The sequence below is a fragment of the Henckelia pumila genome, chromosome 1 (genome assembly GCF_033568475.1).
Source record: "Henckelia pumila isolate YLH828 chromosome 1, ASM3356847v2, whole genome shotgun sequence".
Taxonomy (NCBI): domain Eukaryota; kingdom Viridiplantae; phylum Streptophyta; class Magnoliopsida; order Lamiales; family Gesneriaceae; genus Henckelia; species Henckelia pumila.
In genome coordinates this window covers 76,097,694-76,123,197 of record NC_133120.1, presented here as the reverse complement: position 1 = coordinate 76,123,197, position 25,504 = coordinate 76,097,694, and the positions used below count along the sequence as shown (strand labels likewise).

The 25,504-nt window shown below is 30.1% G+C and overlaps 2 protein-coding genes and 2 long non-coding RNA genes across 5 annotated transcripts; 2 read left to right on the top strand and 2 right to left on the bottom strand.

The window, feature by feature from the left end:
- The first annotated feature begins 1,511 nt into the window (after positions 1-1,511).
- On the top strand, positions 1,512-2,044 carry LOC140876321 (uncharacterized). Its single transcript, XR_012148743.1, has 3 exons — positions 1,512-1,645; positions 1,739-1,847; positions 1,948-2,044. It is a non-coding gene; the product is annotated as an uncharacterized lncRNA (long non-coding RNA).
- A 2,008-nt stretch (positions 2,045-4,052) lies between these two features.
- LOC140893616 (uncharacterized) lies at positions 4,053-6,641 on the bottom strand. Its single transcript, XR_012153220.1, has 3 exons — positions 6,000-6,641; positions 5,808-5,906; positions 4,053-4,483 (listed from the first exon to the last, which is right to left on the bottom strand). It is a non-coding gene; the product is annotated as an uncharacterized lncRNA (long non-coding RNA).
- A 706-nt stretch (positions 6,642-7,347) lies between these two features.
- LOC140893599 (uncharacterized) lies at positions 7,348-11,227 on the bottom strand. Of its 2 annotated transcripts, XM_073302695.1 has the most exons (5): positions 10,769-11,227; positions 10,088-10,316; positions 8,177-8,301; positions 7,898-8,029; positions 7,348-7,746 (listed from the first exon to the last, which is right to left on the bottom strand). In XM_073302695.1, the coding sequence occupies exons 1-4, from the start codon at positions 11,075-11,077 to the stop codon at positions 7,946-7,948; spliced, it is 747 nt and encodes a 248-aa protein (XP_073158796.1). In that variant the 5' UTR covers positions 11,078-11,227; the 3' UTR covers positions 7,348-7,746; positions 7,898-7,945. The 2 variants fall into 2 exon arrangements, with proteins under 2 accessions (XP_073158796.1, XP_073158789.1); XM_073302688.1 differs by having other exon boundaries at positions 7,348-8,029.
- Positions 11,228-15,141: 3,914 nt separating this feature from the next.
- LOC140870553 (casein kinase II subunit alpha-2-like) lies at positions 15,142-23,158 on the top strand. Its single transcript, XM_073273016.1, has 10 exons — positions 15,142-15,335; positions 17,326-17,455; positions 17,866-18,060; positions 19,152-19,309; positions 19,590-19,680; positions 19,758-19,823; positions 20,966-21,048; positions 21,281-21,344; positions 21,462-21,530; positions 22,908-23,158. Exons 1-10 carry the CDS (start codon positions 15,250-15,252, stop codon positions 22,965-22,967), a joined length of 1,002 nt encoding a protein of 333 aa, XP_073129117.1. The 5' UTR covers positions 15,142-15,249; the 3' UTR covers positions 22,968-23,158.
- The last annotated feature ends 2,346 nt before the right edge of the window (positions 23,159-25,504 follow it).

Here is a 25,504-nt window from a genome sequence, read left to right as displayed (position 1 = left end):
ATACATATTTTTATACTTAATAATTTTGATAAATGAAAATGTCTCCGTGTGAATCAATAATAATTTAGTTCAACAATAACTCAATCCAAATTATATTAATACAAAATCAAGCATAAGATTGTATATCATAAGTGGAGGGTAAAACTGTCTTTCATCATTCAATCAGTATTTCAATCCCAAAATTAATAACTCGAAGTAAACATATTATTGTTTATCCATCATTATTTTAAATCCTTCAAAATCATTTTAATAATCCTAATATGATTTATCCACGTGTAATGAGTTATCAATAATAATAATAATAATAATAATAATAATAATAATAATAATAATAATATATAAAGTTTGAGATATCTATACTAACATATTTGATTTGACAATTTGACACCAATGTCGATTTACATTTCTAACCTATATAAGTAGTAAAATACTCATTGATTTATATTGTTTAAGTGCAACAAGGTCAAAATCAAAATTACACTTTAATTTCTCCATTATCTAATAGAATCAATTATCATCTCCAATTTAAAAATTATAAGAAATATTTATCAACTTCCTTTCACTTTATATATATTTATTTTATCTTTATCTTGCTCAAATTTTATGTATGTTGTTTTTATTTATTATATTATACATGCATCGCATGTATCTTGATATCTAATAATATTAATTAACACTATTTTTTTAGCTCAATAATTAACACTATTGTAACTTCAAATTTACTAATAAATCTAATGCTAAAAGTATAATAAAACTTACAATATTTTAAATATAAAATAAATTACATGTAAAATTAAAAACGAATTTATTACAATTATCAATATAAATTATGTATTTAAACAGTGATAATGATGCTTTTAATTATTTCTATATTAAGAGTTACGATAAATAATTCAATAAGTATAACTTTTAACCTTTTTTAATATTTTTAATCTTAGTCTTTAAATTTTATTAAATCAAGTTATATAAATCGGAGAAGATCAAAGACTAATGCTTAAAATCGAATACCATGAAATCACGAAATATAAATCATATAATAATCGCATTTTTAAAATAAAAAATCTTTAAATAATTTACATTATATTAATTAAATATATACAAATGATTCATAATCAATGTAACGTAAATTTAAACCATTTATCAATATTCATTCAAGATTTTAAATATAAATTATCGAGTTATAATAAGAACTATTCATGTTTAATTATTTAAATTTGTTATTAATCTGATTGGTATGTGCAAATGCATGCCGAAGATAGGTAGATCATTTCATTTTAGTAATATTTCAAATTTTCAACTGGCGGGTAACTGAATTAATATGAACCGTCAAAAATTGAATTATTTTTGTCAAATATATCACATATTCAATTTTCACAGCCAATCTATAAGATAAATATTTTAAAAAAATTTCACCACTAATCTGGAAGATTCAAAACTTTTAAAGATAAACCTCTATTTAAGTTTCAAGTTTTCCATTAACGATGACATAAATCCTAAAACTGTCCATTTATCTTCAACTTCAACTCTCTCATGGTTCCTTTTCTTGGTTCCATTCCTATTAACGTTTATAATTATTGATTCTTCTCCGTTTTGCTGGCCACTTCTCCATTCCTACTTATATTATATTTACATTTTGTTCTTGGAGGTATTTCATTTACTTTAGATTTTTTTTCCCATTCATTTAGAATTGGTGAATTTTGCATAAAATTGATTGATGTTACTTTTCTTTCATTTGCAGGTTGATATTAAACATGACAATCAAAAGGATGTGAAAATTGATTCAAGATATTTAAAGGCAATTTGCGAGATATGAATAAAATAATAGTTGCCTTTGTAAAGAAGCTAAGGTAAAAATTTTAATTTTTTATACTTCGTAGGAAAAAATTCTAAATAACCGTTTAATTTTTATGACCTGAAATAAAATTTATATTTTATATACATTTTCAGGTAACAAGGGAGGACATGCTTTCTTGCTAAAGTTAGCAGAAAAAATATTGCAAGACGTGACTTTGGAATTGGATAGTAGTTAGATATTTTGAAAAATAATGTTATCTATTTAATTTTAGCATTTGTAATGATGTTTTATTTTTATGAAGAACGTTGATTGTAAATGATATATGATTTTGAAACAGTTTTATCTATTAAATTTTAGTATTAGTCATATTATTAATTTTTGTTATTGATTTTGAATGGTAATGAAATAATATATATTAATTGAAAAGGAATATAAAAGAAATAGAATGTATTGCTAAATCGGTGATCATGTGCACGGGATTTAATTGTGGATCAAAAAATCCTTATATACCTTGGTTTAGGAAGGGTATAAAATGATTTTTATATTCAAGATTTGAGTTTTTCAAATTGCTCAAACTCTATTACTTCAAGAGTGGTTTTAAATTGTTTCTAAAATCATTACTTTAAGAACAATTCAAACTCATTCTAATATCTAGTGGCCTTCAAGAGCAGTTTGAAATTATTCTTAAATTACTCACTTTAGAAGCGATTAGAAATCGCTCCTCAATCCACTACATTTAATAGTGGTTTAAAGTTGTTCTTAAATACAATGAATTTAAAATCAGTTCGAAACCGCTCTAATATTCCAAGTTTTAGAGGTGGTGTGAAACATTCTTATATCCAAGTAGTGTAAGAATGGTTTATAACCGTTCTTATAATGAATAATGAGAGCGGTTTTTCAATTTTTACCAACGGTTAACAAAACCGCTTTTATAAGATATAGGAACGCCAATAAGAGGAGCATTTTTGCAACCGTTGGTAAAAGTGTAGGAGCGGCTGATAACCGCTCTTAAAAGCAATAAAAACCGCTTCTATATACTATTTTTTTTTGTAGTGCCCCCTGTGTGCAGTCACGCAACGTGACATATTTGTAATCCATATACATTAAAAAAAATTTAGGCATCGCTTGGTCTGAATGATGGGATAAACGAAAGATGGATAAATGAAGAGATTAAAAACTGAAATATAAGGATAAATAGTACAGTGTGACAAATTTTTTGGCGTTTGGTATTATTTTAATACGATGGATTAATTTTGTATGTTGAATACAAATGACCAAAATATCATTGAATATAATAATAATATAAAATAATTTAATTATTATAATAATGAAATTTTTTAATGATAAAACAATAGATATATATAATAATCTATTATTTAAAATAAAATATAAAATAATAATAAGATGATAATATTAATAATAATATTGATAGTACCTGTCAAAAATAATAATAATAATAATATTGATACTAAATTAATATTTTATTTATTAATATTAATTTTAATTTTGTTTACTCTACAATTTTTTTTCTTACACTCATGATGTTTTTTTATTAGTAATTGAAATAAAATAATAATAATTATAATAATAATTACTTATTATTCTTATTACTATCGTTTTTAGACATTAATTACGAAAAGTTATTTTTCTTATTATCATATTATTCCATTTAATCATTTTTATATTGTTTATTAATTTTTTAAAATTTTTTGGTATAATTCAATAATAATAATATTGTTATTATTGTTGTTGCGATTAATAACAATATTTGGAAAAAAAACATAAAAATTAAAATAGTGAACAATGTAATTCGGCAGCTGGCTTAACGATTCTAATAATTTTATTATATTTTCAAAATGAGTAGATTTATATTTTATTAGATCAATTTGTATTTATTAAGATTGAATTTTCCGATTCATCAAAATTTTTCATTTCTCTTTCCTCCTCCAGCACTAGTATCAACAGTTTAATTAGTCAATCCAATAATGAATAGAGGTGTTACAATGTGTTAAGCTTATCCGATTAACTCACCACATCATAAAAAATAAGTGAGTTGGGTTGATAATTTCATAACCATCAAAATGACGGACTGACCGAGTTGGGGATTGACCCGTCCCACTAACCCTCTTTTTACACCAGTGATATGAACCAAGTTGATGGCATAACTCTACCAGAAAAATCACGGTACCCTCTCATTGTCCCGAGTATATATATCCATATATATATATATATATATATATATATATATATATCCAGTTTGAACAAGATGCGATTTAACATAAAGCTAACTAGTTACACGCCACACTTTACCCGAACAACTTGAATCTTTATTACACAATAAAGAAAGACCAACAAAGAATGACATTCTAAGTACATTTAAGCACAAAGTGTGGCATCCAATACCACCAGATCGTTCTTCTTACATCAAACACAACACAGTATATTAGATTACTCCCTGCAGATAACGGATGATTAATTAGTTCCTTGAACAAGAGCACATGAATATGTTGTTCAAAGATCAGGAGCCGCGGCACAACAGTGGGGCGCATTTTGCCCAATCAACAAACTTGCAACAACGACTCTTTTTGCTTCTGTTGAGGTGCACTTCTTTGCTCTTCAGCATGTTCCACAAGATATGGACGTCCTCGTACTCACATGTCCTGACATCGTGACGGAATCTTCTGTGTCCTGAAACATTGAAAACCTACTCATTTCACAGTTTATAGAGCTCTCGATCTTTATGAACTAACATCCATCCTACGAAATACGCGCGTGCACAGATATGGGTGTAGGAAAATCTTTGTTTTTAAATCGACCATACTACAGACGTAAGGAGTAAACTTTTAGAGGTTTGCAAACATTGAGAATATTTTAGGGTTCATAATATGTGGATTCAATCTTTTGAGGGGCATTTGGCATTTTGACGCATCAAGAGGTAGGAATGTAATTCTCTTGAGGATGCGTGTTTCGTCTTGTTAAAACCATGGATTTGGGTCTAATTCAACCTCAAAAGTTGGCTCAATGGAGAAGAGTTGTCCAAGTTTGTATATATAACTTCCACATACTTAGTCCATATATGCATCTAACACAAGCACACAACCCCCTGAGGTTTACAATATATTATTGGAACAATTAATTGGAGCGTGAAGTTTACAATACATTAACGGGTAACCTGTTAAGGCAGTCAAACATATAATGGTTGAACAAAAGCGTGAAGTTTACAAAACGTTAAGGGTGACCTATATTAGGACAGTCTAACACATAACAGCAGACTCAAGCATGAAGTTTACAATACATTAACGGGTGGCTGATCAGGCAGTCCAATACACAACGGTGGACCTAATTAGCTGATACTATGTTGAGATCACGTGCTTGGGTCTAACTCCACCCAAAAGCTAACTAAACGAGGATTGTTTCAGTCCATATATATACAACTTCTAGAAATTTAATTCCGTCGATGCGACACATCTAACAGGTCTTATATTTTCTCATGTATAAATTAATATTGGGACGAGACTAGATATCTAAAATTTCCAATACATTAATGGACGATGAGATCAACGGATGCGTGAAGTTTATTATACATCAACGTGCTGTCTATTAGGATAGTCCAACACATAAAGATGTACGAGAGGTGTAGTTTATGTGGATACCTAAGCTCTAATATCATGTTAAAATCATGAACTTGAGTCTAACTATGCTCCAGGTGATTGTCCACATCTATATATGCAATTCCTAAAAGAGACGGATTCCATCTAAGGTGTGTACGTCATATTTTCTCGTGTATAAGTTAATGTTGGGGCGAGACTAGATATATATTTAAAAAATTTCATAAATCAATCGACATCTTGTCTGGCATATATCAGACAAGAAAAACAATTAACCTGCATAGTTATGATATATCCAACAACTCAATACGTTGAAATTTGATGAACACAAAGATTTGATAGGTAACAGAGGGAGAAAGCCAATATACGAAACAAAAAGAGAAAATAAAAAAAATAAATGTCACCTGATTTGCGAAAACGAATCCCATGAGAAACTTTGGAGCACACTTTCCTCATCGGCATTGTCATTTTGCTCCACCATTCCATCTTCGTTTCGCAGTTCCCTGCGAACCCATTAAATTTTGCGTAAACCAAACCCCAAAAAATAGGGGGAAAATATCGCAGCATATCTCCAAAAAAATGGAGAAAGTTTTCACCTTACGAGAAGGGAAGAGATTCGAAGACGCCTCAAGGGCCTGGAATAAATGGGGAGGCTGAGGCGGGGGGATTTCCTTGGAAGAAATGGAGTCCACGGTAACAAATTGGTGTCAATTTAGTACCATATTTTTTGCTGACGCGTTGAAGGCCAACGTTGGTTTCATCGTGTCCGATTCCAACCGTTTTGCTAGATATTTTACTCCCACCAATTGATGTGAGGTAATGAGACACCCCAATTCTACTTTCTTTACTTCTTACCACACGTCCACATGTACCACTGAAATCTGTCGGACTTAGATCATCTTGGATCATGTGTGTGGTTAAATTTTAATTTTAATATATATTTTTTTCAATTTTAGCTTTTTATACTTATATTGAGTCGACAAGACGCTGATATGTATAGGTCACACTAATCATATCCAAAATTCTTAAAGAGAAATTGATTAAAATTACAAATTTTAAAACATTCAGGAATTAAACAGAAATTTAACAGCATAAATAATCAAAATTGCAAAGTAAAAAACACACACAAACAAATTTATAATTCTCTAGTTTATTTTGTATACTATTTTTTACTACACCATTAAAGTAAAGATGTCCATTTCAATTACACATAAGATTTATTTGTCAAGTAATTAAAATTAATGGTCAAGTGTACCAATATATATTTGTGTAGCAAAAAATTTTACATAACATATGATTTTATGCCCAAATTACAATCATCTATACTATTAATAAAGCAAGAGGGGTGAATAATAACTGCTTTTTTGGTAAAGCTTTTTTTCTAATTCCAAACCTACCCTTTCATACATTAACTCCTAAACATATTTAATTTTGTAGGGATGCTCAATTTCTCATATTTTATATAAATAATTATCTTACTAAATCTTATATCATATTTATTTTTGTACAATATGGTAATTAAATTAAAATTTTCAAAAAAAAAAATGCAAACATATTATATTTCACACACAAACGTGTGTGCCCCAATTGCTAGTTTAAATAAAAATATGTACACCAACAAATAAAGTACAAGTACAGTGTGGGTGGTTATATATATATATATATATATATATATATATATATATATATGTATATATATATATTAATCATCATGAATACAATTGTTTTTTAAGCTTTAAAGAACTATTATATTAGATAAATTATATAATAGATAAACAAATTTACCGATATATTTAAATGTATATAGATAATTTTTTTAGCTATTTATATATTGAAATTGGAATCAGTTAAAATGTTATGTCTATTATAAATTATAAATTTCTATCATACTTAAAATATCTGTATAATTATATATGTGGGTTTAGAATGGTCTAGTGGTGACATCTTGCCTCTATAGTTATCGAAGATTGTAATTCATGACATTTATATCTCAAATTAATGAATGATTGATGTTTACGCTCAAAAAAATATGTGTGCATGCATGAATCCATATATAATTTTAATATATATATATAATACAACCGCATCCTATTTGTATCGTATCCTACAATTTTAACAATTTTTTATACCATATACTCGTATAATATTGTGGATAAATATGTAGAGAGCATCCAACACTGAAAAATGAGTCGTTGGAAGAACACATCCCCAATGACCAAAACTGTAGTTTACCTATGCAAACCTGACTCAGTCCCATGAGCCCATCGCCTTGTGAAAGTAAACTTGCAACGGATGGAGTACATGTTCGTACAAACGATACTCACCGAGAAACCAAGACGAGAGCTACAGCCGAAAAAGTTTGTAATACTACGAGTTATGCTAACCAACGACTCATTGAAGTAGAGAATACATAAGAAAAATGCCCAATACTACAAGAGTCCAAAATTCTGTCACATTGTGAATAAGTGGCATTGGAAAGGCGAAAGAATCTTACCCGCCTCAATGTTCATCTACTGAAGTGCATGAAGTAGGAACAAGCAAACTAATCAGTAATGGCTTTCTGTAAGCTTGCCATATATGTCAAGTATATGGTCCACAAGAACGCAAATGAACTATTCATCAAGGGCTGCAAAAGAGTGGCACATGGAAAAGTTTACAGAACTTATTGAGTTAAAAGTGATCTCACTATTTCAATATGCATAGAGACTTCAAATTCTTGTACTGTACTGACGGTGTATAAAAATGTCAAGATAGACATGGAGACGTGAAATACCTGCAGATGGACGGGAATGATCTTGTACGTGAAGAAATCGCAAATTGGCCAATATAGAAGACCATTTAACAATGTAGGGATCAGGTCTCGCTTCAATCTGGCAACAATCTCATTCCCATTTTCACCTTAATATAGCATACAAGTAAAGCCATCTCAAAATGCTTAATCAACACAAAAACAAAAGAGACAACATATGTATAAGATTCTCGATATATAAAGAAACCGCCGTTTGTTTCTTACAGATATGATTCAACCTAGTTAAACGATGGCAACATAACAAGAAAACATTATGGCAACCAAAATCTCCTCTACTCTTACGACCAGATACAGTAAAGCCAAACTGGGCTAGCACTAGGGAGTGCACTTATGGAGTGACACCAGAGCATATAGCCAGTACTCAGGAAGCCTCGTTCATCTCGTAAAGTGAAGATGTATAAACCTACTTAACACAAGCAGCAGCCATTTTATCACTCTACATTGATGAATCTTATTTTTACAGGAAATAATGTCAAGTTGTTTGCAAACTTGATAAAACCCATGGCTTGATTTTGGGAGGGCGACACAAGACTCGTGTTTCATCACATGATAATAGACGTTAACCAACTAGAAGATGACATTTTCATCTCACAAGAAGCTTATGCCAAACAGAATATTGAGAAATCTAACATATCATATTAGATTTCAAGCCTGCTAATACCATTAAGATATGTGGAGGGCCTGGAGGCAAAGCTAGGGAAGATACAGACAAGAAGTAGATCCTTGTATGATCATAGGTCTTATGGGAAGCTTACGAAATGCCATGTGTGCTGGATCCATAGTTGGAGTAGCATCAATTCGTGGAAAAATCCATCTCAATTTCCTCATTTTCAAATTAATGAACTCTTTACTATCCCCTTCTACTTCAGCATCCTCCATTTCATTTTCATCTTTCTTTTTTCAATTGTTTATTCTCTCTTTGAAACGTGTGATGTCAAGTTTCGTAAACTTCTTTGTTTTTTCAAGTTTTTATCACTACGGCTACCAAAAGATTTTTTTTTATCTCAAAGGACAATGACAAGGACTTGTGCCTGTCTTAGAAAGGACGCAAACTTCTGTAAACATCTACACCCAGTTTTGTTATTTTGAAATTTATAATAGGTAATCTTTGAACCAAAAATTTTGTTAAGCATTTGGATTTATTCATTTCAAATTCATAATTTTGAACTCCGCTATAACCAAAAAGTTAGATTTGATGGTCTTCACATCGTTGGATATTAGTATTAACTGAAATAATGGATGAAAATTATAGTTTCCAAATGTATAACAAAATCTTTCAATTCATACGTACCTCATGCAAAATCGGAAAGTAAATTCCATCCTCTAGGTTTAACATTAATACCGAGAACATACAAGGACAGACCATAGTAAGATTTATTTATATTCAATCCAATCAATAAGATTAAACTCATTCATATAATTTGATGTTTGTCACTGAATTATATGTTTTGACATCTCTATACTGCATCCCCAAATGAGAACAAAAAGCTATAACCCCAGAATTTGTTTTTATCTCATATGGCTGGATTTGACGATCAGTGTTAAATGAACAGATTGAAAATCGACAGATACCATATACTTTACCATGAATTTCAAATGCCCCTGAAACGAGTTAATAATGCATTGGATTTGAAAGATTTATTTCAAAATCATTATTTCTTGTTATACAATGCCAAATGCATACGATGAATTTGGATTATGGATTTTAAATCCATACAGTTCAAATCCGTCAATCCAAATGTAGGATTTGGGGAATATAAATTCAACTAATACAATCAACATACATCAGAAGGGAACAAATCAATGACATAGATATTGACTTGGTGACATTGCTGTAATTTAGTTTTCAAAAATTGCATAGACAGGGTAATATACCTTGAAGAGCTGCATTATAAGAGAAGAAAATGCCATTTATAGTAGGTCCATAAAAAAGCTGCCCCATAGCCAACTTCTTAAAAGTACTTATCACATCACGCTTTGGCGCCACTCTCGCCACAAAATTGAACCACAAATGCTGCGATGGACCTAAAATCATCAGCCCAAATCCAGCCATCCTCAATGTCCTTAACGGATTCCACGTGTCATGTGGCTCCATAGTAATCATCTAACAAAGTTCAGATACAAGTGATCAACAATCTCATGTCATAATGCTTCACACGGGTGTTTTAGATTTAGAAACCCAAAAACAAAGAAACCTTTTGTATCAACAATCCGATGCACCATAATCAGTTAAATTCCCCAAATGTTACACCACGGAATTTGGCATGACTGCACATTGTTCACTTATGATATGATCAACTTCGAAACTGATAAAATCATAGAAAATGAATCATTGGAAGTTGGACACACAAATTAACAATATAATCTCAAAAAAGACATCATTTTCCTGCAATAATCAGAATCTAACGGCTTCATGCGATTATCTTACATTGTCAGGAACAAATAATCAACCAAATTCAAAGAATGCCAAAATCGACTAATTAATATGGCAAAATCTAAAAGGAAAAACTTATGAACAGAGGAATTATCAAGCATGTAAATCCTCCATGGCGATACCTGCGAGGTGGCATCAGCTGCCGCGTAAATGATGGCGGAAGATATGCTCTTTGTCAAAATCGGACGCGACTCCAACATGCCTAAATACCAAGCCAGAAGTCCCATGTTCGAATTAGCCGAGTTTGACGAATATCGCTTGCTCAAAATCACAAAATACGAGGGAATTCTAAATGGGCTCCCAGAAATATTGGTTCTTTGATAGAGCTGGGACGGGCCGTTGCATTGGCGGGTGTATATGCCATAGAAACGTCGCCCCGGGTGTTGGAGAACGGCGCATTTGGCCAAGTTCGTTATGAAATCAAATCTCATTTCCGTTTCTTGAATCCTTATCAATCGGGAGAAAAAAATTAATGGATTTTACAGCAGCAGAAGAAGAGGAGCTAGAGGAGAAGGGGCAGTGCGGAACTGCAGAAGAGAAACAACTGTATTGCCTAGGTCTGCCAATGGAACCGCACCGATACACTCAGTTTCATTTTTCAAATATAGTCAGTGGCCGAAGATTTGGGGTCCCGGCTCCTCTTTTCTTTTTTGTTTTTTAAAATATTTCTTAAATTATATTTTTACATTTTATTATTATTATTATTATTATTATTATTATTATTATTATTATTATTATTATTATTATTATTATTATATTCTTGTTAATGAAAGGAAATATATGAAAGTTTATTTTTCTAAAAATACTATAATTAATTCACAAATGTAAATAAATTAATTATATGATTATTACTGAGAAATAAATTATAAAAAATAATTTAAATAATATTGTTTTAGCGTAAACCAACCTTAAAAAAAGAAAAAAAGAGACTACAAAGTCAGAATATATATTTTTCATATTGTTAGATTAGATGACCAATAATCATTTGATTTACTTTTTATTTTAAATCACAAACTACTCAATAAATAGGTTTTGGATTTGTGAAACTTTCGTATACCATCTTCATCCATTCCCTCCCAAAATCTATAAACTTTATTTGGTCTACATTATAATAACAGTTTTTAATGGGTTGAAATACATTTTGTTTGCTAAATTTTTAAATAAAAAATCAATAACGATAACGAAACTAATAATGATGAGTTTCTACATTGACTGATAGAGTTTGGAATTAACAATCTCTATTAATAATATTATAAGTTTTGTTGTAATATATATATATAATTGAACCAGATGTTTCTTAGGAATGAACGAGATGTTTACTATGGTTGTGTTTACTTGCTATGATAAGTATAGGATTATATTAATAATCCTATGCAATCACATGTTTACTTGTTTTTTGAGGGCCCATATTAACTCATAAAGTTCATCCATAATTACCTAATTTAAATTTTAAACCTTGATGATTTATCACAAATAAATGGTGTGATAAATAATCATTAAGTTTTTAATAGAAAAAAATTACAGTAATATCCTTAATTTACTTCCCAAAAATATAATATATGAAAATCTCATTTAAAAATTATATAACATGAATATAAATTTCAAATATTTTAAGATATATTAATACAATTCATTTGATTTAAATATACGAAAGGTTCATTTAAAAATTATAAAAATAAAAAAATTCTAATAATTTAATATATGATTAATACATTTCATTAGATTTTATCCTTATTCATGGGAAATTTTTTTTTAACTCAATTTATTAATTTTTGTTTATACTCAATAATTTTAGTCAATTAAAATAATTTACATGTGGATTAATAATAATTTACATTAAAAATAATAATCTCAATTTTACAAATAAAAACTAAAAATAAGATTATATAATAAACACAAAGGACAAAATTGTAACTCGTCATTTAATCATAGTATCAATCACAAAATTGATCCATTAAAGTAAACATGTGATTGTTTATGCATCATTATTCGACATCCTATAAAATTATTTTAATAGTCTTAGTATTATTTATCTATATATAATTAATCTCAGTAAGTAAACACAGCCTATATATTTCGATTATAGTTTATTATCATAATGAAATGATTCATCATATCGTAGAGGTTTTTTTAACTGTTTATTGTAAATATTATTTTAAATTATCAAATTACAGTAAATTGAAAAAGTTTTCGAAACTAATGTATCACGCCTATTTCTTCGGCGTGAAACAACCGAATTCACGCCCCTTGAAGAGACGTGACTTTGATTTTATTTTAAAAACAAAATTTTGAAGTCACGCCAATAGCATAGGCGAGACTTCAATGTTTATTTTTATTTTTTTTTAAAGTAACGTCTATCCTAGCTAATGGTCTGACTTTAATGTTAAAAATTTTATTTTATATTTATATATATTTAAATTAATTGTAAATTGTTATTTATTTTTATTATTAAAAATAAGTGTATGTAGAGCCGTTAAAATATGTGTCAGAAAAACTCGTTTTTCATGAAAGATAGACGTGTTGGATGGTAGAGTTCAACATATATGAGTATTACCCAAATGATATATCTAATGTCTCATGATTTGTCACGTCAACAATATATTATTAATTACGTCTAATCGTCTATGTGTAAAAAAGGACAAAATGATCATTTAACGTTTTTATATAAAATTTAATCAATCAAATCAAATAAAGTATAATATATCAATCAAATTAAATACTAAATTAACATCATTTCTTATTTCTTATTTATTACATTATATTAATTATCTATGTATTATTTATATCATCACTCATACCAAACGATATCTTAAGACTGTGTTTTTTTAGTGAGATTAATTATACGTAGATAAATAATACTAAGACTATTAACTAATTTTATAGGATGTTGAATAATGATGCATAAACAATCACATGTTTACTTTGATGAATCAATTTTATGATCGATATTATGATTAAGTGACGAGTTAAAATTTTACTATTTGTGTATAATATATAATCTTATTTTCAATTTTTATTTCTAAAATTGAGATTGTGATTTTTATTGAATAATGTAAATTATTATTAATCTACATGTAAATTATTTTAATCGACCAAAATTATTGAGTATAAATATTATTTATTTTTTAAAACAAAAATTAATAAATTGATTTAAATTTTTTTTCCCATGAATAAGGATAAAATCAAATTAAATGTATTAATCATATATTAAATTATTATAATTTTTTTATTCATGTTTTATAATTTTTAAATGGATCGTTCTTTCGCATATTAAAATCAAATGAAATGTATTAATATATCTTAAAGTATCTGAAATTTATATCCATGTTATATAATTTTTTTAAATGGGGTTTTCATATATTATTTTTTTGGGAAGTAAATTAAAAATATTAGTGTAATTTTTTTCAATAAAAAACATAATTAGTTAAAAATGATTATTTATCACACTATTTATTTGTGATAAATAATCAAGGTTTAAAGTTTAAAGTAGATAAATATGGATGAACTTATGAGTTAATATGAGCCCTCAAAAAGTAAGTAAACACGTGATTGCATATGATTATTAATATAATCCTATACTTATCATACAAAGTAAACACATGCATCCAATGATTCTTAATTTTACACATATGCGTAATTAATGATATATTGTTGACTTGAAAAATCATGAAACATTAGATCTATCATTTGAGTAATATTCATATCCTAGATTGAACTCTACAATCCAACAGGTCTATTTTTCATGGCAAACGAGTTTTTCTGACACATATTTTAATGGCTCTACATACACTTATTTGTAATTATAAAAATAAATAACAATTTAAAATTAATTCAAATATATATAAATATAACATAAAATTTTTAACATTAAAGTCAGGTCATTAACTAGCATAGACGTTACTTTTTTAAAAAAAAAATTAAAAAAACCCCTAGATCATTACTTATTACACATTAATAATATAAAATAAAATGAATTTTAAATACATCATTAATAATATAAAATAAAATTAATTTTAAATACATCGAAAATAATAAAAAATATCACCTACTCGAATTTAGTTGTGTATCAATGTCTACAACCTCTAGAACTACGGATTCTAATTTAGAAAGAAGTAGCTATCAATGTTTTATCGATTGAATTAAAAAGGACCTCAAATGTGCTATTTTTATTTTTGTTTATAAAGATCTCAAATAATTTTGGATCCTTCGATTTTCACTTAAAATCAATAATTTCAAATCTACATTTTTTTTGTACACTTGTTCATTTTATTTACGGGGGATTGTACATTTGTACTACGAGTTAGATTCTTTTTTCCCCAATAAAAGGCAATGCGAAGATCAAAGAGATAATAATAAACTATAATTGGGCCAAAAAACACATATCGAACTATTTCTTCAATGCCCTCGGCCCAATTTCCTAATGATCTCATCAGGCCCGTCCAGTTTGTAATATTATTTGGGGAATTTATTACATTACACGAATGAAACACACGAAACAAAACAAGAAGCCACGATGCAATGGCTCATAAATTCAGGTGTAATCGGGATCGGAGTCTGAATCTCGGAGTCCAAATCCTGTGAAACTCTTTTGCCGAAGCTTGCGATGTCGCAAGCTCGCGTTTACGCTGACATAAACCTTCATCGCCCGCGAGATTATTGGGATTATGAGTCGCTCACCGTTCAATGGGGGTATGAATTATCCTGCAAATGCCGTGCCTGCGTTTTACCCACCTTTTTCCGATTTGTTTATGTGATTTTTTTTTTTATTTTTGCATGTTGAAGAGCTTGGGAATTCTTGATTCCTTGATAGATTCGATGTGTTGTGTGCGTGAACAGTTTATTGTATTCGACCTTGTGCTCATAGAATTTTTCCTCTTTGATTGAGGTAGGAATAATTTCATGGAACAATGGGATCGGTTTGTTCGTTTACAGAAACCTAATTGAATTGAGATAATGATATGTTATCGAGGAAGTCTTATATAATTGGTTATTCAGATGATCTGTTTTAGTGTTTTGGGGGACAATCGGTTTTATCATCTGCGGACAACAAATTAGGTTTTGCTGTTAATTGGTTCCAAATTTCCGGTGGATTGGTTTACTCGATGAATCCAATATAAATTCATGAAGCGCGCGGCTTCCTATGCTCTGGATGAAGCCTTTATCATTAATTACACCTCTCGTTAAACTTTTTGTTTTTTGAAAATCTCGCCTTCTCCCAGAAATTTGTCTTTGGCCTAGTGCCTTCTATACTAACCATGTCCTGATGATGCTTGTGCCTGAAAAATATACGGTGCAGTTTGGTTGGGTTTTTTATTCCATTCAGCTTGCAAGGTTTTTAGACTTTAACAGAATTCTGTAGTTTTTGAATTTTCAATCTAGAATTTGTTTTTACCCATGATTTTTCAATAGTTCATGTGGTGTAGAGTGATGTTGAAATTATAATGATTATAGAAAAATGGTGAAATGGTCTACTGTTTGGTTGGAAAAAAGTTGAGAGAAAAAATTTATTGTGTTACTATTATGTTTCACTGAATATTAATTGATTTAAAATGTGAAATGATCTATCGATTTAAAATTTTGAAAAAAAATAATTCTCACTTTTAATTTTTCTGCCTAACATTTTGTTGGGAACTCCAGTCAAGGGCCCAACCAAAGTCGCCAATGATTTTCCAAAATATCTGTGAGACAAGTTGGGTTAATTTTTGCCAGTTTAACATGCTAAGTTAAATATTTAGGTTTGAAAATAGATTGTTTGGATTCCTAAGTTGTCGTTCCTATGTGTATCTTGTGTCATTTGGCATAATGCACCCACTCATAGTTACTCAGGAATCAGGATGGAAATTTGTTCTTTTAATTGATAGAATTCTATATCATGAACTTGGATAAAGTAAATCCCAAAATAGTGTCTTTGATTATTTGTAATCACAGTTGGTTTGGATGAGATCGGGCCTTTCGTTGTCAGCTTTCTAATTCACAGGAATGCTTAGTTGCTGCTGAAAAGTATGTTAACAGAGCGTATATTTTTATTTGTTGATTCAGTAAATGTATTTTTAGTATTCGCAATCTCGTAATACCTTCTCCATCTCTTTGAAATGTTCACTGTCAACCTAGCTCAATTTGCTGCTCTCTTACCTTTACTTACGATCTTCAGAATGAGTTAAAGAAGTTGAAAGATTGATCTCTTAATGAATCACTTTCTAGTCCTAGAAACTAATGAGTTCATGGATAAGGACAATCCAAAGAAGGAAACCAAAAGATTGAAAAAGTGATGTTCCAAATGGTGAGAATGGAGTTGTTACATCAGATAAAATTCAAGGGAAAGGGTAAGCAAAATAAGTTTTTGCTGGTGTTAAAATATTTTATGGTCACGTTTATGATTTAGGACAATGTGAGGATGGAAACATGAAAGGACTCTGAATCACCTTACAACGCCAAGAAAAAAAGCCACTAGTTACTATGAATCTGTCTTTGGTTTACTTGGACATCTTTGGAAACTCTTTGCATATTTTGACGTGGAAAAGAGATATTTAGGTCTCTGCTGGGGAAGTAGGCATCTTTATTTTATATTGGCGGTTGTTGCCCCACGACTTTTTGAGCAAACTTTTTGCTTGGCTATATTTTTCTTTGTTTGCTGATTTTCTTGGTTTAGTATGATAACACATTCATTTCTTGTGTTCAGTGATCAAGATGACTATGAAGTTGTTCGGAAGGTGGGAAGGGGGAAATACAGCGAAGTTTTTGAAGGTATAAATGTCACAAACAAAGAAAGGTGCATTATCAAAATTCTCAAACCAGTCAAAAAGAAGAAGGTAATGTTCATCATTGTATTGTGCTGAATGAGAAAAAAGATACTTGATAATACCACTTAAATTGAATTTTAATGGATTGGAAAAGCCAAAACATGTGTTTTCTAAGATATAATTCCGGCGAACCTCAATATACGTGTGTTCTATGGTCTTTGTACCTATTTCTAAGTTGCAATTTTTTTTTATTTCCTTTCAATGCATCCTATTCAAACATATGAAGAAATATAATATATATTATAATAATACATTGTACATGTGCCTACACACAAATTTATGTATGTATATTTCACTGGTCGTCTTGTCACATAAAGATAGCCTCTATGTTTGATGACACGATTTTCTCATTATTCGATTCTGATTCAGAAGTCATCAAGATTTTTTACAGTGAATGGTATTATGTTGAACTTGTGCAGATAAAAAGGGAAATAAAGATTCTTCAAAATCTGTGTGGAGGTCCCAATATTGTGAAGCTGCTAGATATAGTGAGAGATCAGCACTCAAAAACCCCTAGTTTGGTTTTTGAATATGTGAACAGCACTGATTTTAAAGTTTTGTACCCGACATTGACAGACTATGATATTCGATACTACATATATGAGCTTCTAAAGGTACAGTTATGTGTTAAATCTTGTAGCTTCCTGAACTTTTGTAGTTTCCTGTTGGTCTGTACTTTATGGATCTGATAGCTTTCTATTTTAATTTTTCTTGATTTTGAGTTCATCTCATCTCTTTTCGATTGTTCAAGTCCCTGCCACGAATTTGAAACTCTATTAATTAAAGTTTTGCCTCTCTTTTTTGTCATGTGCTTTATTGATTCGAGAGAGAAATAATATAAAACAAAAGCCTTGGTAAACTCTAATCAACCAATTTATATGCTCCTTTCATTCTGTAATTATAATCTAAAAGTTTATGACAATCGTGTGTGGACTTTTTTGAGCTTCTTATGATCATTTAAATCAAGCGAGTACCCAAGTCAGGATGATAAAGGAAGCGTGTAGAAGCTGAACTTTGTTCATTTATCCTGCACGATACCATCTTTTGCTTGTGTTTCAGTTTCTTGCTAAGTTACTAGACAACTGTTTAACAGCTGCTTACTTAGAAATTAGAATGATGATATTTTGGGGTGTCTGGAGTGCTTCTATTTAGTTTAAATAAACTCGAAAGTAAAAAAGCTTCAGTACAGGTTTACTTGTTAATGTAAAAGAACTTCAGTGTTATACAGTCAATTTACACATTTATCAGTAAAATATAAGTATTAGTGTTCAGTTAATATGTTCTAGCTAATTAGAGCCTCTAGCGTTGCTGAAGAGCAATTTGATAATGGGTTTATCACATCTTTGAAACTGACGGTCTTGCTAGTTTTGATTTCATGTAAATTAAATTTACACGAGATTATAATGTTTGCTGTCTCCTTTTTCTAGTGCTTAGCCTTTCCTTTAACATGAATATTAAATGCTTATGATGCCGGTTTTGATAACTGCAGTATCAGGTTTGAATTATAGTTGGTGGGTTTACAAGGACAAACTTTTCCTTCTCTGAATTCTTGTTAATGCATGATTTAAAATAGATGGAATTTGAGTTTTTAGCATCTGAGGGCTGGATTACAGTTTACCAGTGAACTGAATATGCCAAAACAGTTACTCTAGGTGATTTAAAGATCTATTTTGATCTGATGGCTGTACAATATACAAAATTGCAGGCATTGGATTATTGTCATTCTCAGGGGATAATGCACAGAGATGTCAAGCCTCACAACGTTATGATCGATCATGAATTGCGAAAACTTCGTCTGATTGATTGGGGGCTTGCGGAATTTTATCACCCTGCCAAAGAATACAACGTCCGAGTGGCTTCAAGGTTTTTGTTTTGCTCTTCTTTCCCTTAATCTGTTTGTAATGTAGGACGAGGGTGAGGGTAAGGGTTTTGGTGCATCTGGATTAAGTTATCCTTTAGTTTATATATTGGAGATAGATATAATGTTTCTTTACTTCGGAAAATTTTATGCATATAATTATCTCATATTGCTCCTAGTCTCTTCTCGATGTCAATATGGAGTTGATCAAAGTTCCGATTATTTTGTCTTTGAGACCTGTGCTTTTTATTTTTTTACCTTTCTTATTATATTATTATCATCTAGATACTTTAAGGGGCCTGAACTACTTGTGGATTTGCAAGACTATGATTATTCTCTAGACATGTGGAGCCTTGGATGTATGTTCGCTGGAATGGTAAACATCCTTCTGGTTAAAAACATATGTTATTCGTTTTTATTGCCATTTGAATTATCATTACTTCTAATTCGCAGATTTTTCGGAAGGAGCCATTCTTCTATGGTCATGACAATCGGGATCAGCTTGTCAAAATAGCGAGGGTATTAACAAATTACAATAGCACTTTTTCTTGCTTTTAATTAATATTGGACTGATTTAAGAACACTCATTTGTAAATGGACTATAAAGTCCAAAAGTTTTTTGGTTTATATTTTCCAATAGTGCTACTGAGATACTGCATTTTTCGACATTTTTTTAAAAACTTCTTTTTACATCAAAACAGCATCCATATTGTTTTGTCCTTTCATCTATATACCATAATGCTATCTGCTTCTTACCTGAATGAGGGGTTCCGCTTGCTCTTTTATATTATTATATATATATATTATATATTATATAATTATATGATATCCAATATGCCAGAAAAGGCACAGTAGATTCTTTCTATACTTGAAGAGCTTGTTAGGAAGAGGAGGAATCAGTGCTTTATGTCAAATAACTTGTTTGCCCGCTCACCATCAATCTTCTTCTAAGTATCCTTTCTAGACTTCTTGTTTCATTCTTTTGCTTTTTCCATTTTATTCTTTCTACCCATGCAGATGCATTTAATTGTTTGTTCACGGAATAGCTTCGAAAAAATCATGCATATACCAATAATTTGGTTGGGTTACTGTCATCCTTCATTTGTTCGATCAATATAAAGTATTGATTCTGGTGACTTTTTGATGAACATGTTATAGAGAACTATGACTTTGTTATGAAAAACTATTTTACAAAAAATAGGAAGGAGCATGGAATTTTTGCTTTGGGTTTGTATTAATTACTACTTATCAAGGGTCTTTTTCATTCTAATTGAATTAACTTTTGAAATTTTTACTGCTTTGCCAAACTACCTGCTTGGACATGTCTAGAACTCTGACTATAAGGATTTGAGTGTTTTAACTGAAAGCCCTGTTCTCACTTATTCTTCTCTTGTTCCAAGTGAAGTGATCATGATGTATTGAAATGGATATGCTAACAAGTTTATTGTTGGATCCATCTCAACATTCATTACTCAGTAAACATCATTAAGCTTTATGTGCAACATTTTTAATACTAGATAAGAAGTTTAGTTGATTTCTGTGCCACATTTGAAATATCTATATACGAATTGATTTATTTATGTTTCAGATATAATGATGCTTTTTTCTTTTTTTTTTTTAAAAAAATTATAAATGCCCTTGTATGACCTGAAACATCACAGGTCCTTGGAACAGATGAGTTAAACGCATATCTGAATAAATATCGTCTTGAACTGGATTCTCAGCTTGAAGCTCTTGTTGGAAGGTATTGTCATTGTCATAACTATGATTTGTCCATTCCTCCAAAGCATGTGCACCTGATTAAAGCCTGAAATCCCATTGAATGGGATGATGTTCTTTATTTTGATTTATATTCCTGGAAATCAAGAATTGATGAAGGAAACTACATTATCAAAAATAAACTTAATGATTCAATTCCATTTATCAAGAGGGCCAAGGTTTATAGTTATAACTTACTGCTGTTACCTTTCCCTCAGGCACAGTAGGAAACCCTGGACTAGGTTTGTTAATTCAGACAATCAGCATCTGGTTTCGCCGGAGGTTATTCTTCTACCTTTGAACTCTTGAGAATGTGATGTTTTCATCTAATTATACTTCATCTGTTCGATATCATTGTTGACTTCTCTTTTTTGGGTTTTTGTAATATCATTATGACAGGCCATTGATTTTCTCGATAAGCTTCTCCGATATGATCATCAGGACAGGCTTACGGCCAAAGAAGCAATGGTAAGGCCTAGCAGTCTTCTCCCTCCCTTTTTCCATTTCTTTTTCATCTGAGTTTTTGCATTGGGTAACCGTCTGTTTTAAGGTAGCGTTTTGGATAAGCACTTTTTAGAAGCAATCTTAAATACCGCCTAAATCATCCACTCTCCTTTAATCCGAGTCCGGGATATATATATATATATATATATATATATATAGAGTTTTGCTATCCTGCCCACCTACCGTGCCCACCTAATGTGCCCACCATGAGGTGGCACTCAACTATTGGACACACAATTTATCACATCCAATAGTTGAGTGCCACCTCATGGTGGGCACATTAGGTGGGCACGGTGAGTGGGCAGGATAGCAAAATTATATATATATATATATATATATAATATATATATATATATATATATATATATATATATATATATATATATATAGATAGAGTTCTTTTATGGTGTCCAACACTATATGCCCACTTCATGCCCACCATGTACAAGTCAACTCATCTATTGTACCGGTCAACTCATCTATTGTACATGGTGGACATGAAGTGGACATATAGTGTTGGGCACCATAGAATAGTATCACATCATTGGTGGGCATGATAGGTGGACACTTGAAAGAAACTATATATATATATATATATATATATATAGTTTTGATCCCACGCACCCTAGGGTGCACCCGTGCCCAAAACAACTCCGGTTGTCTTGAAATTTTTACGGTAGGATCGTCTAAAAAATGCAAATCCAACGATATATCATATGATACAAATTTCAATCTCGGTAGTTGGAAATGGGAAGATGGCCGGAAATTAGGTGAAATATGCAATTTCCGATCATCTTAGGTTGAATTTTTTATCATATGATATATCGATAGATTCGCATTTTCGAGACGATTCTACTATGAGAATTTCAAGACAATCGGAGTTGTTTTGGACACAGATGCACGTGGAACCCCACACACGGAACAAAACTCATATATATATATATATTTTATTTCTGAAAATGTACTAGCTTTGGCCATCAAATCCTTGGAATCTGCCCTCCTCCCACAATGAAATCATTTAGACACCGTTTGGTTTGAGTGATAGGATAAGTAATCTATAGATAAGTAATATAATGTAAATTAAAAATAAATAATAAAAAATAGTTAATACATTATTTGATTTGATGGATAGATTATAATTTATTTGATTTAATTGATGTAAAATTATTAATTAATAAATAAATAAATAATATGACGAAAATAAGGCGAAATTGATTGAGATAAGTTATACATAGATTAATACATCAAACCAAGGTTTCGTTTGGATTAGAATATTTGATTGTAAATAATTTTAGAACTTGCTAGTATCATGGTTCTTAGACATTTCCGTCTCTGTTGCAGGCTCATCCATACTTTGGGCAAGTGCGAGCTGCCGAAAATAGTAGGATGCGACCACAGTAGTCGCACACTCGTTTAGGTTTTTTTTTTTTTTTTTAACATCTCGTTCGAATTTAGTATTTATCAACGCTAGGCGAACTGGAAAAACTCATCGACTCTGAATTGAATAAGAAGATAGTACATTTCATGCATTCGATAAATGTTGTTTGTAAATTATCGAATCCTGGAAATATTTCTAATAATGCTCATCTTTGATCTTCTATTCTATCTGTCGTAATGTGTAGCACATCATATTTGTTATATTGGGATTGTATTGAACAACGAAACACAACTTAAGACATGGTTCGTCAAAAGGAAATATTTCATGATACTTGTAAAGACACTAAATCAATGATACATTTGAAGTTGAAAATTTATCAATACCTGAGTTAGCATACATGTAAGGATTAGTAGTTACAATAATTGAATCATACTAATCTCCATTTTTTATGAATTTTTATCTGAGAGCAATGTATAACATGTTTTCATTGAGAAAAGTGAACCGTAGTAATTAAACATAATATATATATATATATATATATATATATATATATATATACCAACCATGCCCAACTCTGTGCCCACCATGTACAATAGGTGAGTTGACCAGTACAATTGGCGAGTTGACTTGTACATGGTGGGCACGGAGTTGGGCATGGTTGGTGGGCAGCATAACAATACTATATATATATATATATGTATGTAAATATATGTATGTATATTTGGTAAACTGAATAACATATTGATGGGGCTAGTGGCCTAGTTTGAATGGAATCACATGTTTGAAGTTCGAATGGAAGCTAACACGACCCAAAAACACTTTTTTGCCAACTCCGATCCGAGTGTGTTGCAGGATAGGATAGGATAAGCTCGTGAAGAAAAAAAAATATTTATATAGAGGATAGATAAGGTAGTTTAGTGCCAAATAATTAAATTCACGAAGTCAAACTCGAAGATCAACAAAATTGTGTCATTTGAAAATTAAAATTAATAATGCTGAAATATATCAAATGCTATCCTGTATAATATTTCACATATTAGTCACTATTTTAAACCTCATATCCGATATGTGAGGATCTAAATAATTCTATGTTACACCCTGACATATTTGTACAAGATTTTTCAAGTGAAATAGATAATCTCTCTCGAACATCTCGTACAAAAATTACACCGAGATTTTTCTGTTGATATGATATAGAATCACCATGTGGATCTTACAAACTATTTTTTCCGTACCAGAAGGTTAACAACACGGTTAAATTCATTTTTTAGGGAAAAAAATTCACAAACGTTTTATTAAGATCCTCTATTATTATTATATAATAAGAATTAAGAGATTATGTATATTAAAAAAAATGAACATAAAATATCTCGTTAATTTCTGAAACATTCACAGCTGGGATTGAAGTCCGTAGGATTCATCGAGTTCACGTAAGATGTTTAATTTGTTCACGTTAATAATAGCTTGCGTGAGACGAAAGAATTTAAGGGATCGCCTTAGTTTTGGCCAATGCAATCATTAACAATTTGAGATATAAGACATCTCACCATTCCATCTATTTATTTCAAATATCATATAAAATTTATAAGATCGTTTTTTTAAAAAAAAAATTGTAAAGCTTTTATTTTTATTTAATTTTAAAGTTAAGTTTTTATAGTTTTGGATTAAATGAGTTACTTAAAAAATAAAATTCGAGATAGAAAAATGATCAAGAGATTGAAAAAATACAAAGGAAAAATAATTTATTAATGATCTGAGATGTGGTAATCAGGATCAATAAAAAAAAAGTTTATATTGTATTAATTAGTAGTTTAGTAACATTTTTATTTTAACATTATAAGAATTTTTTTAGAGATTTTAATTACATTCTCATACACGTTATGAATTACTTTAAGTGACTTATAAATTGAATCAACCTTATGAAGGAAAATTGGTAGTTCAAGCTAGAATAGTAATTACTAATTAATTTAGCCCTAGGACCTATATGCACGATAATAATTATAAAATGTAAAGACTTGATGTGTCATAGTTACTCCTATTTCAGTAGAGACTTGAAACTCTCGTAATTATATTACTCATTTATTTATCTTGACTTTAAAATAAATGCTATAATTAGAATCAAGAGTGAATTGTTCTAAAATCCCTAATACCCTTCCTAATTTTATTATAACTTTCTAGCCAAAAAATTCTTTACTATAACTCCCTAGGACCACCAAACTTGAATATTTTAATGTTTAATTTTTGTACTTGATTTATGCTAATTTATGCTTGAAATCTATAGGTTTTATGCTTAAAATTTAAAAGTTTTATGCTTGAATCTGAAGATTTTGTGCTCATTTGCAGTATAAAGAATTATCCGCAAAATGGTATCAGAGCCTTAGGTTAATTATTCAGACGTAATATTATTCGTTAATTCATGCTTTTTTTTTGTTGAGGAGAAGATTTCTACAAAAGATGACTTCAAACGAAGGTTTGAATCAAGGGGATTTTATTCATATGAAATCCTATAAACAAGTTAATCTATTCACAATAGATTACTTACAACATGTTGTGATTAATG